The sequence below is a fragment of the Purpureocillium takamizusanense genome, chromosome 11 (assembly GCF_022605165.1).
Source record: "Purpureocillium takamizusanense chromosome 11, complete sequence".
NCBI lineage: Eukaryota > Fungi > Ascomycota > Sordariomycetes > Hypocreales > Ophiocordycipitaceae > Purpureocillium > Purpureocillium takamizusanense.
Window position 1 is genome coordinate 987,422 of NC_063078.1, and position 13,446 is coordinate 1,000,867.

A 13,446-nucleotide genomic window follows, 5' to 3' on the forward strand; every position below is an offset into this window, starting at 1 on the left:
GGAGAGAAGGCGCAGCTGACCGCAAGAGGCCTGCAAGACGTCGAAGAAAACGAAAGAACCACGAGAGGTTTTATTGTGTCCGCTCTATAGAACAATATAGTCGCACATCCGCCGCGATTTGTGCGGCACAGAGTACCTCGCCATCAGTCTGCTGCGGCCCAGCTTAGTCCTTGCCGAACCAAGTGTTGTGGCCGGTAATCTTGCGTCCAGCGGCGTACATGGCGGCTACCGACAAGTCAGTATCCTAACACTCTATTCCAGAAAGTGGTTACGAACCTCCGAAGCCACCCCAAAGGACAACGAGGTAGGGCGTCATGTACCAGCGGCTGCGGGAGCCCTGTAGTTCGAGTCAGTACTCGGACGGGACATCTCGGAGGTCACCAATGCGGCCGTACAATCTTCCAGAGGCGGGTGTGCGCCCTATAAGCCTGCTGGTAGTAGCGCTGGTGCTCAGGCACCTTGTTCTTGGCGTCGACGAGGCTGCAGGTAGTGTCAGCTTTTGAGGTCACTTGGTGGGCTGTTGCGCCGACGGCTGCCCGGAATCGCCATTGAGGCGGCGCGGCGGCGCGTCCGGTATCGTGTGGTCAGCCTGAGAATGCTTTCAACTTACCCCATTCTGAGAGTTGTGTGCGGCGGAGGATGCGGAATTGCGGTTGTCGTATGTGCCCGATGGATTGACGAGACGTGGTGACCGAGGATGCCGAACCAGTTCGGACGCAGAAATGAGGCCATTCTGATTGGAGTTGGTGCATGATGACTCAGCAGCCCGGACGGCTGGCTGAATCTCTATGCTGCTCCACCATCCCCTACAACCCCATTGAGCACCGGCCCGCCCCCTCGAACCTTTATTAGCTCTCGACATCTGTAATGCTGCCTCAGTACCTCGCAAGACAGACGGCAGAACTACCACGAATGCGTCTCTGTGAATGATTTTAGCGTCCGGATTACTCTCATTAATCAGCAAGCGCAGGCCGGTTTGCTTCTCACCCGACCGGCCGATCCAATGCGGTGAGACGGTATAGCACGGCAGCCAACACTGGCAGACTTGGGAATGCGAAAGAGCTTGCAACCCCTTCGACGGCAACCTCGCTCGGCCTTTTGCCTAGACACTAAAGCGTCCTTAAAAAACTGCCTCAGCGTACTATTCGGTCGCGGCGGCGCTGCCCTAGCACATTCTCGCGTTGCGCCCATCGCTTCGACCGCCCGATCGATATCCCACCGGTCGCCATACCAAAGTAGTGGCCCGCGAAGCTGGGAGTCGCCAGACCACCGGGACGCGTTGGCACAGCCGCCAATATGGAACACAGACGGGACTAGGCAGGGTAGCGCCCGGAGGAACGGAGGTTTTGGAACGGACGTCACGCACGCCGCGACCAAAGACGATGTCAATACGAAGACGCTGAGCCATGGCGAAGCACACCCGGCAGATGTTGGAATTCATGAACGCAAACCCGCTTTGTACCCCCGGGACCCCAGTCATAACCGCGTTTGGAGCAAATTCGAATCGATGCGGGACCAGGGGTTGCTGAAGATCTTCACTGGGCCCGACGCTGATGCTCTTCGCGACGAGGTCCTATCAGCTGCGTTGCTCAGCGACAAGCGCATTGCTACGCTCGCTACTGTGGCTCATCAGTTGTATCTCGAATACGGGTTTCGATGGTCAGATCTGTACATGAAGGTCATTCATTACTTTCTCGACAAAGGGCGATATGATGACGCTGTACGATGGCATCTGCATTTGGCTTCAACACTTCCACCTGGAACAGAAGTCTTCGGTGCTTTGCTCTCAAGTTTCGTCATTGACCCCACTCCGCAGATTCAGAGCACTTTGACGACGATTTACGTCTCCAGCACGGAACGAGGACTCTACGATTATATCATACCCACCTTGTTTGCGTCTGGCCAGTCGAAGCTTGCTCGCACATGGCGCAAGAAGCTCATCTTGTTCAATGATCTTCCTGGTCCAGACTCGAAATCACGCCACTTCCTCCGTTTTCTTGCCAGATACCATCCCTTAATTGAACTGACGGCACAAGAGCTAGCCACAGCAGGACTCAGAGGCTCCGGTTGTCGTACAAACGCAATAAGGTCTGCCGAGCCAGCGGCGACCATGGACCACGAACACCATCCAGGCCATTACAGCGACGCCCTAGTGGCTAAGTGGTTTGCCAGCACATGGACGTCTGTCGAATTCGCCATCAACCTTGTTCATAGGCTTGGCTTGAAAATCGTTGGGCCCAGATCGCTTCAGTCGCTTGCGCTGCGCGAGCCGAACGCCAAGGACGTTGCAGGTCGTATCGCTCAGACTGAGAGACTTGGGATAGAAATATCTTCCCAGGCGTATTGCAAGGCGCTGGTGTTCTTTGCCAGGCAAGGAGAGGATGAGCTGCTCAGCGATTTACTGTCGTGTGATATTCACCCAGATGAGTTTGAAGATGTGGAGACACGGCAACTGCTACTGGCCGCCGCCGTCCGTCAAGGCGATTGGCAACGAGAACGGCTGCTGCAGCGTATCGAATGGGCCATCGAATCTGGGCAATCCTCGCGGCGTCTCAACTCATTGTTACGCAGCGAATTCTCTAAGCGCCGGATGGGTCAGACACGACTCGTCTTAGACCGCATGGACGCACTAAGGGTGCAAATGGCTCAGAGTAATGCCACGCAGCTCCTGGAGCGTCTTTTTGTTGGCCTCAGTTGGCATCCTCCGAAGCATGCCCGCCGAAGACAACCCAACGCTCCTGTCGACCCCAATTCACCACTCAACCAAGCCATCGACATCACACGCCGCATAGCCTGCCATGACGTCGCGATTCCGACAAGATATTGGAGAGTCCTTCTCTATAACTTGGGACGGACTGGCCGTTTTGAGGAACTAGAGCAACTCTGCTTGGAGATCGTACAAATTTACACGCCGCCCTACGGTGGGTTGATTCCGGTACATGTTGAGGATCTCCCTGCAACAGCCGTGGACGAGGTGCCTCTTGCTCCCTCAAGACCACGGAAATCGCACAACCTCCCAAGCGACGCAAAGGCAGAGGATGACAAGACAATGACAAGATCGTCGTCGCCCAACGAAACAAGAGGCTCAGGCTCGGTTGAGAGCATGGTCGTCCGGCAGGGCAAGAGAATGCAGCAGCAGGACTGCAATCTATCGCCAAACTCGGACTGGGCTAAAGCTCCCACCGAAGACGTTGCCAATAATCAACTGGAGATGGAACCCGATGAGAGCTTCGGCAATCAGAATTGCTACGGCAGGCAAAGCCAAAGTAGAATGGTGGAATCTCGTTCCACGTACTCCGGCGGGAAAGAGGACATCCCCGCAGACCTACCGTTCTCGCATCGGGAGCACCCCGTACAACTCATTTTTGACGCACGGTTGCAGCGTGCCATTGTCCGTTGGGGTTTCGATCACACATTGGCTTCGCAGCCCACCGGACCCTCCTTACTTAACATCAGGTGCCCAGGAACATTGGATTTCGACGTTGCCTGTGGTGTGCATCTACTCGCACTTTTGCGAGACCAGGGGGTTTTGATCGACATGCAAGTGCTGCGGAAGGCCGTCATATCCCGCATTGCACTCGCTCAGGTCCCTGGGCGGCGCAGGGACCGTTCAAGAGACGTCAATGAACTGTCAATTGAGAATTTGAAGCGATTGGTGGACGAGGCTTGGGGCGAGGAGGTCATGCCTAGCTTGCCAGACCTGGAACGAGAGCTTGAGCGACAGAAACCTAGGCTGTGGAAACGATACCCCATATTATTCGGCAAAGCATTTGACAAGAGGCAACGGGACGAAGAGGAAGGATAATGGCACCACATATCTTAGTTTCTGTGGCTTGTACACGAAAAGTGCAGAAGCAAACACTCATACATGATGTTTGTATACCCAAAACACCCAAGACTCCGAGCTCCCGCGGCTAAGTCACATTTCGTGACACCATATATGTACACTCTATAGCTGCGGTCCCGTGGACCGCGACATGACACTATTGTCGCAAGTAGTCCCGGCCTCGCTCAAGAGTCTTTCTTCTTGGGCTTGATCAGAAGAAGGATGAAAAGCCCGACAATGATGAGAATGAGAAGCAGTATGATCTTCCTCTTGGTCGTTCTTCGTTGATACCCTGACGCAACCTTCAGCTCCTTGTCAGCTCCCTTGACGTCCTCATTCATTCGTTCAACGTTATAGTCAATCCTATCCAGCATGGTTCCTTGGTCGATGACCATTGTTTGCAGGTCTCGGAAGAGATCAGACAATTCGATGATGCCCTGCGCAATGTCCTCGATTTCGCGTTCTCGTTGAGCGATTGCGGCGTCATTAGAATGGAGCATCTTCTGTTTCGTAGCTGCCTGCAGCGTGGACTGGGAGAACGAGCGATCGGCGTCCGACTCCTGTAGTGACGGGTCTAGGTACGATCCGGGCTGCGGTGTCGATGACCTCTCAGCAGGACTGAACGTGCCGAGACCTCCCATATCTCGAAGCTCTAAAAGGCGAACAAGGTCAGCGATGTGGAGGGTAGTCAGCCTGCTAAGGGTGAAAACACACTTTTGAGATAAGCGCTCTGCTTCTTGCGAAAGTTGGCGCTTGCTTCCTGTACCCTTGTCGCTAGGGATATTTGAATGTTCTTGGCCATAGTCTCCTCGGCTCTTGTGATAGTGCCCGACTGTTTGGACTCACGCACCATCTGCTCGACGCGTTGGATGCAGCGATGGCACTGATGGAAGCCCTTTGTGATCTCCTGGGTGAGCTTCTCGATCTGAGACTCCTCTGCCCTCTTGGCCTCGTCGTCGTTGAAGCCCGGTAGAACATGTTTCTGGTGCAGCTTCTCCAGCCTCTGGCCCTTTGTCGCAATGTCCGCAAGAAGCTCGGTGATCTCGTCCGAGATGTCGGCCCAGCGCGGTGGCAGCAGGTCCATCTCGATCACAGCGTCGCCATCGTCCTCGAAGGCGCCGCTTGAGAGCAGCCCGCGCCGGTCCTCCTGCGCATAGCTGCCGCTCGAGTAGGCATCTGAGTAGGGCCCCGAGCCCGATGCGCCGCCTCCTCCGTACCCGCTGCGCTGTTTGGGATGATGCGCATACGACTGTCGGTAGGAGATGTAGCTGCGGAGGAGATTCAAATTGTCAGCCAGAGCGCAGGCCAACGGCCGAGGAACCAGCGGGTGTCGACGTACAGATTAGTGCGATCCCGCCACATGGCGGACGCAAGAGAGGCGCGTCGCAGTAGTCAGGAGCAAAGCCGGGCGTCGACGTTAGGTCGGGAGCCAATGCTGGTTGAAGGTGCTACTCGTGGCAGCTTCGCGCGAGTCTGGGAAGCTATCGTCGTTGTCTGGAGGTCGGTGGAATGGGTGGATAGTTGGACAGTCGGCGGGTGAAGGCAGATCTGTACGGGCCTACGAAGTACCTAAGGTACCTTCACGGGGCACTCCACTGTGAGCACCGATGGCGAGCACTGATGGCTGAGGTGGACCTTGCAGGTGGCTGCGAGCTGAGGTGCCCATGTGTCTTCGGATTTCGAAGGAGACGTTCCAGGAGCCCGCAAAGCTGACGTAGCCGCAGCTTGTGTACAGTGCGCACCCTGAGTTATTCGAACGCAGAGTTGGCCATATTTTGCCAGCGACGGTACAGTGCACAAAGACTTTGGCGGACGGGCACTTGTGGTAAGTGGTTAGGTATTAGGTATGGATGGCTTGCGAGGTCAGTACTGATGTGGTACCTTTACTGAGGGGCTGGAGCAACGTGTAACCTTTATGGTACCTGAGAGGTACTTATTTGCACTGCGTGCGCAAAATGACGAAGACAGTTCCGTTGCGACACTGTGGGGTCATGGAGAGACGGGCTGCTGAAACCGCGCTGTGCCTACAGTAGCGGTGCTACTAGGCTCCAAGGTCGTGAAGCCCTTCGCGCCAGTTCATGTGCTCGCGGATTCGCAAACCAGCAAACTGGCGCTCTACCTCCACCGTACATATCTGGAGGCGGAGGACACCTGAAGAACAGCAGAGCAGTAACAAGGCTCACGTATTTCAGTATCTTGACAACCTCCCGCAGCGCCGCCCGCCCCTGGGCGAGGGCAATGTGATGGTCCGCACTGGAATCAGCAGCCTCTCTAAAAAGGAGTGTCCTTTGAGGCACGACGAAGTACCTACCAAAGCTTGAATGGATGTAGCAGCAGCCCAGCCCAGCCCAGCCCAGGAGCTTGAGGGCACAGCGAGGTCGGGCTCCAGGGGGCCCAGTGCGCAACGACGAGCCCGATGGACGCCTCCAGCTCCAGCTCCAGGCTGGGCATGGCCCGCCAGCAGGACAGGGGGCCCGGACGCCTGTTGAGACCCAGTATTTTGCGCCCCTGCCAGGTTTGTACCCCCCTACCTTAGCAGGTAGGTACTCAGATCTTCTTCACCTGAGGTTCTTAAGGTATGACTGCTCCTCCCCCTCCCACCACCCCACGACGAAAAGCTGCCCGCCCACCGCCCGAGCCAAGACGCCACCAAAACCTCCCTCTATCTCACGCGTCAACACCATCACCATCGCAACCCAATCTCCGTGATCGTCACCCACTGCGATATTTGGCATCAACCCTTTGCCCGTCATGGTAAGCATCTTCCGATACCGCTGCCCTTCCCGCAGGCTGTTCTGCCCGCTGGGAATTCCGGTGGCCGTCGCCTTCCCACCCCCGCCATTCTTGATCGGGAGGGGCTGTAGGGGCATCGTAACGTGGTACCGGATTGACGCTGACGCCCCCGTGCTTCCACAGGCTGATTCCCTTACCGAAGAGCAGGTGTCCGAGTTCAAGGAGGCCTTCTCCCTCTTTGTAAGTTGATGACCTTCTATCGCCGCGCCTTGTCTATTTCCCCGCTGACTTAGTCTTCTCAGGACAAGGACGGTGATGGTGAGTAGTCGACCGCCCGCACTGGCCACGCAGGAGTCCCCTTCCACGACACTCCCCCGATGTCGTTATAATATAGCGCCCGCGCTTGCCTCTGAACACGCCGTTGTGGAATGCGCATGCAACCATAGAATGCGACGCACGTGCAGCATGGGCTAATAATCGCTTCGTCGCGCAATACAGGCCAGATCACCACTAAGGAGCTGGGCACCGTCATGCGCTCGCTGGGCCAGAACCCTTCCGAGTCGGAGCTTCAGGACATGATCAATGAGGTTGATGCCGACAACAACGGCACCATCGATTTTCCTGGTGTGTTACCACGCTGATCGATTGGATGAATGCTAGGAATTGGGTACTGACTACACCGTCGCGTAGAGTTCCTGACCATGATGGCACGGAAAATGAAGGACACCGATTCCGAGGAAGAGATTCGAGAGGCTTTCAAGGTTTGCTTCGACGGGGGCTGGCGCAATGAGACAGTATCACTCGCGGCTAACAGCGATTCAGGTTTTCGACCGGGACAACAACGGCTTCATCTCTGCTGCGGAGCTGCGCCATGTCATGACCTCGATTGGAGAGAAACTCACCGACGACGAGGTCGACGAGATGATCCGCGAGGCCGACCAGGACGGCGATGGTCGGATTGACTGTGCGTACTGTCCATTCTCTATAGCTGCCCAACTGCTAACATCTGTAATAGACAACGAGTTTGTCCAGCTCATGATGCAGAAGTAAAGAAAGATATCCTAGGTTTTCAATGATTTATTTGCCCACCTGCGGCATGAGCAGACAACGGAGAATAGCTACGCAGCGTCGGGTATTCCATGTGTGTGCCGGCAAGGGTTGGCAGAGGCTTCGGGAATATCTCTCTTCCTTTCCATACTTGATATTGGCAAATTTTATGAACGCGGGGTGATGCATTGGTTGATGTCAGGAGAAATTGGCCATTACCCGAGCAAAGGCAGCTGCGCCGCCGAGTATGGAGCCACTGGCGAGTCACGCCGTCTATCCACGCATCGTTTGCAGACATTGCCCTTCTGAAAGCGTGATGACGACTGTAGTAGAAGCCAGTACTGTGCTGTGAAGCATGGATCCAGTTTTGAACGTAGAGCGCGAGGCACACTATGAGCATGACCAGATTAAACCCTACACTGCAACCTGGAAGTCCAAGGTCGAGGGTGCGGAAGCCGAGCCGGACGAGGCGATACAATATTGGCACCGACGTTTGCACCGACGGTACGACAACTCGAGCCTGTATTGTACCTACAGAGGCGGCAGCCAGCCCGCGCCAAGTGGCCAGTGGTTCGGCAGGAACTTTGTTCTGCCATTTCAGGGTCCGCGTTCTTTAGGAGGATGCCAGCTACAGGTGCCCTATGTTTTTATGGTGCTGTGGTGGGATCCTTTACGGTGACATGAGCTGGCACGTGTGTTCATCAGTCAGGCCCGTCGCAACAATACGTAGGAGCGTGCTTGACACGGGGCGCTAATGCGTTTCCCCTTGTCGGCCCGACGGTTTCGCCGGCAGCCTGACCTACTACGTACCAGTTGACTTAGGTGTTCCCCTCTCAGGCGTACCTGTGCTCCGAAGTGCTAGCTAGCCCCGGCCAATGGAGGTGGACGGGATCCCGGTGCCCCACGTCGGTCGGTCAGTCGCAGCGGCCAGTGTGTCGCCAAATGCACGGGACAACGTAGAGGCATCAAGCCATCCTTTTCCCACCACCGGCTACCAACACACGCCCTCGTCCAGCCCGCCCTCACCCAGCTGCATCCGCAACACCTGCAGCGACGGGCTGGAGATTGCATTCGAGCTGTACCAGGTGCTCGCTTGTTCCGCTGCGTCTAGCTCCTCCTCCGTCCAACGAACCCCCTGCTCGGCGACGGCCAACTCGCCGGTCGTCACCCCTTCCCCAAGATGAGCTCATGTACGTGCCATGCCCTTCCCCGCGACCTCGATTCCGGCCTAATCCCACATCTCTTTACAGTAAAGCAGTTCATACGCAACGTTCGCGCCGCCAAGACTATCGCAGACGAACGAGCGGTCATCCAAAAGGAGAGTGCCGCCATTCGCGCCAGCTTCCGCGAAGAGAGCGCTGATCACGGCGTCAGGTCGGTCCGCCGCCGCACCCTCTACGATATTTTCCCGTGTCTCTGGTGAACTTCGACGTCTGACAGAGAGGTTACAGGCGTAACAATGTTGCTAAACTTCTATACCTCTTCACCCTTGGCGAGCGCACACACTTCGGCCAGATCGAGTGTCTGAAGCTCCTGGCGTCTCCCCGCTTCGCGGACAAGCGCCTGGGTCACCTTGCCACGAGCTTGCTCCTCGACGAGAACCAGGAGGTGCTCACGTTGGTGACGAACTCTTTAAAGAAGTATGTCGGTCTCAAACGTCAAATACAGCTCGCCCCTTGTGCTAACAAGACCTCCAGTGACCTTGGCCACTCCAACCAATATATAGTCGGGCTCGCCCTCTGCACACTCGGAAACATCGCGTCAGTCGAAATGTCCCGCGATCTTTTCCCCGAAATCGAGACGCTCATCTCCACATCCAACCCGTACATTCGAAGAAAAGCAGCGCTTTGTGCCATGCGGATATGCCGCAAAGTTCCAGACTTGCAGGAGCATTTCCTGGAGAAAGCCGCCCACCTTCTGGCCGACAGAAATCATGGCGTACTTCTCTGTGGTCTTACTCTGGTAACTAGTCTTTGCGAGGCGGACGAGGAGGAAGGTGGAGAGGAGGGCATCGTCGAAAAGTTCAGGCAATTCGTTCCCGGCTTGGTCAAGACCCTCAAGGGCCTATCGACCTCGGGCTACGCCCCGGAGCATGATGTCACCGGCATCACAGACCCGTTCCTTCAAGTCAAGATCCTCCGGTTGCTTCGTGTGCTCGCAGTAGGGGATGCACACACAAGTGAGCAGATCAACGACATTCTTGCGCAGGTCGCAACAAACACGGACTCGTCCAAGAACGTTGGCAACTCTATTCTCTACGAGGCTGTTCTCACGATCCTCGACATCGAGGCTGACTCAGGTCTGAGGGTCCTCGGCGTGAATATCCTGGGCAAGTTCCTCACCAACAGAGACAACAACATCCGCTACGTCGCCCTGAACACACTCATCAAGGTCGTCGCCATCGAACCCAATGCTGTCCAGAGACACCGGAATACGATCTTGGAATGTCTACGAGACCCCGACATCAGCATCAGGAGAAGGGCGCTTGAGCTCAGTTTTACGCTCATCAACGAGAGTAACGTCCGAGTTCTCATTCGGGAGCTGCTTGCGTTCCTCGAAGTTGCCGACAATGAATTCAAGCCCACCATGACCAGCCAGATTGGCATTGCGGCGGACAAGTTTGCACCCAACAAGAGGTGGCATTTTGACACGATGCTGCGGGTTCTCTCACTGGCGGGCAACTATGTCAAGGAGCAGATCCTGTCTTCATTTGTCCGCTTGATCGCGACAACCTCAGAGCTCCAGACGTACGCCGTTCAGAAGCTCTACACCAACCTCAAGAAAGACATTACTCAGGAGAGTTTGACGCAGGCCGGGGCCTGGTGTGTGGGCGAGTATGCCGATGCGCTACTCAAGGGTGGGCAGTACGAGGCAGAGGAGCTCGTTCAAGAGGTCAAGGAGAGTGATATTGTCGATTTGTTCACGCTCATACTCAACAGCAGCTATGCCACCCAAGTCTCCACCGAGTATATCGTCACGGCGCTCATGAAACTCACCACGAGGTTCACGGACGCGGCGCAGGTTGAGCGGGTCCGCCGCATCTTGCAGACGCACCTGACGAGCTTGGACGTTGAGGTGCAGCAGCGAGCTGTCGAGTATAGCAACCTCTTCTCATTCGACCAAATTCGCCGTGGTGTGCTGGAGAAAATGCCGCCACCACAGATCAAGGAGGAGTCCAGGGTCCTAGGCCCCGCGCCGACTAAGAAGGCAAAGGCTGCGAACCGGAAATCCAGGGTCATCAAGCCCACCGAGCAGGATCTGCTCGATATTATGGACGCCCCAGCGACTGCTCAGGCCACGAACGGCTCCCAAGCTACAAACTCCGATCTTCTCGCTGACATTCTGGGAGGCGGCGGCGCGCCACCCTCGGGCTCGGGCCCGGCGTCACCTGTGCCACAGCAGTCGAACATGTCGTCTATCATGGACCTCTTCGGCCCCAGCCCTGGGCAGTCCTCGCCGTCGCCTGCTGCCGTCCCGGCTGGCCTCGATGCCCTAGGCTCTGCCGCTACTCCTCCGCCTCAACAGCAGCAGCACGCGACACCACAGCCAAGCGGAATCCCTTGTTACGACTCCAACGACCTGAACGTGACCTTCCAGGTCCAGCGTAACGCCGAGGGGACGATACAAGCCACGGCGAGGTTTCAAAACACGTCGGGCTCCTCGACATTGTCGAATGTGAGCCTCCAGGCTGCAGTGCCCAAGTCTCAAAAGCTGCAGCTCCTCGGAATCTCGTCCACAGTGCTCGCACCCGGTGCCGTGGCCACACAGATGATGCGAGTGACTGGCTGCAAAGGAGTATGTGTTGCCCAGCATTTGTAACTTGATACCTCTCCGCTGACAGATGACGCAGCAACTCCGACTGCGCCTGCGTATTGGATACACGCACCCCACGGCAGGTCAGGTGTTGGACCAAGTGAACTGGACTGAGCCGTCGTGAGATGCGCCAGGGGACGGGTGGGCCAAGAGGAATGTTGAGATATGGCGGGGTAGTAGCCTCCTTAGACGTCGAGGATGTCACATGAAAGGGAAACAAGGCGACAAGAGGAGGTGCAGATGAAGTGGCCATGCAGTGTCCGGTTGACGGTCTCCCCCCTGTGAACATACATCAGCCAGTGTCTTCCCCATAACCAGTGCTGTTACCGCGAATAACCAAGACTGCTTTGGCGATGTGCAAACTCGCCAGCCCAGTTCAGGGGAAGACTACTTGGGGGGGTTCTATCACGAAAACTAGAAATGGCGTAATGCCAGCCATACTCTCAAAGTGATAAGGGGTGCAAGTTGGGACAGAGGATGCACCGCACATGTGCCCACTGGTGGTGGTGTAACCACCACACCAATACAGTCAGAACTACTTTCACAGGCACTTAAATTGTAGTGTCATCCACTCAGCCTCGATCCACCACCACAAACTCCCACAAATCAACTTGTCGGGACTTGAAGCGTCCTCAGCTCACGGAAGCTCAGGGATTAAGCATCAGCACCTCTCTCAGCGCTGGGGAGTCCATTCAATCGTCCACTTGGGGGGTCCGTGTCGTCATTCTGCGGTCGGCCATCATCTCCTCTGCCACGCTGAAGCATGGCTGCCGCGACCAGACCAGGGCATCTCGAGCGGACGGCGGAGGAGCCGAGAGACGAGGTAAAACTCGCCAAAAGAAGTCTCTCTTTCATACCGGCCGGGGAGAACATTTTCCTCTCCGCGTTTGATGAGACGCTTTGAGATGATTGCGCTGACTCTGTCTCGCGGGGTAGCGGCTCCACGAGGTGAGGCTCAGTCGGGTAGAGCAAGTCAACGAACGGATAAGGCTGTTTCGTCTCGAGCTCCAGTCCGGGCAGGCAGCAAAGGTGACGACCAACCCTGAAAGCGCGTGTTTTCTCTTTTTTCTTTTTTTTTGTAACCCGTCATCGTGACCATCACCGCCCTTGGGTACCCAGTTGCATTCATACATATCATTGCCGAGCAGAAGCTGAGCTGACCCGTCCGCGTGGGCACGCACGCACGCACGCAGTTCATGCCCGGCCAATGGCTAGACACGTACGTGCCGGGCATTGCGAAAGCGGGAGGCTTCACCATCACCTCGGTGCCGTCGTCCGGCGGCGCTGCTGGCAAGGCTGCCGATGCTGAACCGCCGCCGCCGCCGTACTTTGAGCTCGCGGTGCAGGAGTCCCCCGACAACGAGGTCGCGGCATGGCTCTGGAGGGCGCCGGAGGAGATTGTGGGAGCGTTGCTACGGGTGCGCATCGGCGGGAGCTTCGTGTTCCCCCCTCTGGCGGCGCCTACAGAGGCGAGTTCGAGCGTGCGGCAACATGGACAGCAGCAGTGGAACATTGGCACCGTCCGGAACGTCTTCTTTGTCGCCGGCGGCGTTGGCATCAACCCGCTCGTGAGCATGCTGGGCGCTCTCGCCGAAACAAGCCAGCCCCCCGGCGGCGACCGCGACGCGCCTCACGTCTACGTCTTGTACGCGACGAAGATGCCGGCGAGCGGCAACCTCAGCCACGTGCTGTTCCTGGAGAGGGTCGCGAGATGGTTCGATGAGGGTCGCTTGCGGGGCCTGCTACGAGTCTACGTCACCGATGGTAGAGGGGGAGCTCGCCTCCCGCCAGAGGGGGCATGCACACTGCACGGCGCCCAGGTCGAGATCCGGCACGGCCGCATTGTCGAGGGACAGGTCCGGGCCATGGTCGGGAGCCAGGATCCCGGGACCAGCCTTGTGTATGTCTGCGGCCCGCCGACAATGACGGATCAAATGGTCGCGTCGCTCACGTCGCGAGCTGAGGGCAGCCCCATCATAGACCCTGGGCTCGTCTTAACGGAGAAGTGGTGGTAACAGAGTAAACGT

The 13,446-nt window shown here is 56.8% G+C and overlaps 6 protein-coding genes across 6 annotated transcripts; 4 read left to right on the plus strand and 2 right to left on the minus strand.

Moving 5' to 3' along the window:
• Nucleotides 1-57: 57 nt before the first annotated feature.
• Nucleotides 58-732, minus strand: JDV02_010195 (uncharacterized protein; the record flags this gene model as incomplete). The annotated part of the gene is made up of 4 exons (XM_047991920.1): nt 58-225; nt 277-337; nt 396-480; nt 611-732. The coding sequence occupies 4 exons, from the start codon at nt 730-732 to the stop codon at nt 164-166; spliced, it is 330 nt and encodes a 109-aa protein (XP_047847933.1). The 3' UTR covers nt 58-163.
• Nucleotides 733-835: 103 nt separating this feature from the next.
• JDV02_010196 (uncharacterized protein) lies at nt 836-4,605 on the plus strand. Its single transcript, XM_047991921.1, has one exon. The coding sequence runs from the start codon at nt 1,052-1,054 to the stop codon at nt 3,803-3,805; it is 2,754 nt and encodes a 917-aa protein (XP_047847934.1). The 5' UTR covers nt 836-1,051; the 3' UTR covers nt 3,806-4,605.
• Nucleotides 3,610-5,495, minus strand: tlg2 (t-SNARE affecting a late Golgi compartment protein 2). The gene is made up of 3 exons (XM_047991922.1): nt 5,166-5,495; nt 4,541-5,094; nt 3,610-4,478 (listed from the first exon to the last, which is right to left on the minus strand). Exons 1-3 carry the CDS (start codon nt 5,186-5,188, stop codon nt 4,012-4,014), a joined length of 1,044 nt encoding a protein of 347 aa, XP_047847935.1. The 5' UTR covers nt 5,189-5,495; the 3' UTR covers nt 3,610-4,011.
• A 929-nt stretch (nt 5,496-6,424) lies between these two features.
• Nucleotides 6,425-7,953, plus strand: CMD1 (Calmodulin). The gene is made up of 7 exons (XM_047991923.1): nt 6,425-6,580; nt 6,743-6,799; nt 6,862-6,877; nt 7,058-7,183; nt 7,250-7,320; nt 7,382-7,523; nt 7,575-7,953. The coding sequence occupies exons 1-7, from the start codon at nt 6,578-6,580 to the stop codon at nt 7,607-7,609; spliced, it is 450 nt and encodes a 149-aa protein (XP_047847936.1). The 5' UTR covers nt 6,425-6,577; the 3' UTR covers nt 7,610-7,953.
• Nucleotides 7,954-8,786: 833 nt separating this feature from the next.
• APL4 (clathrin associated protein complex large subunit) lies at nt 8,787-11,543 on the plus strand (the record flags this gene model as incomplete). The annotated part of the gene is made up of 5 exons (XM_047991924.1): nt 8,787-8,796; nt 8,857-8,980; nt 9,058-9,246; nt 9,304-11,401; nt 11,457-11,543. 5 exons carry the CDS (start codon nt 8,787-8,789, stop codon nt 11,541-11,543), a joined length of 2,508 nt encoding a protein of 835 aa, XP_047847937.1.
• Nucleotides 11,544-12,182: 639 nt separating this feature from the next.
• JDV02_010200 (uncharacterized protein) lies at nt 12,183-13,434 on the plus strand (the record flags this gene model as incomplete). The annotated part of the gene is made up of 3 exons (XM_047991925.1): nt 12,183-12,242; nt 12,356-12,448; nt 12,613-13,434. 3 exons carry the CDS (start codon nt 12,183-12,185, stop codon nt 13,432-13,434), a joined length of 975 nt encoding a protein of 324 aa, XP_047847938.1.
• Between the last annotated feature and the right edge of the window lie 12 nt (nt 13,435-13,446).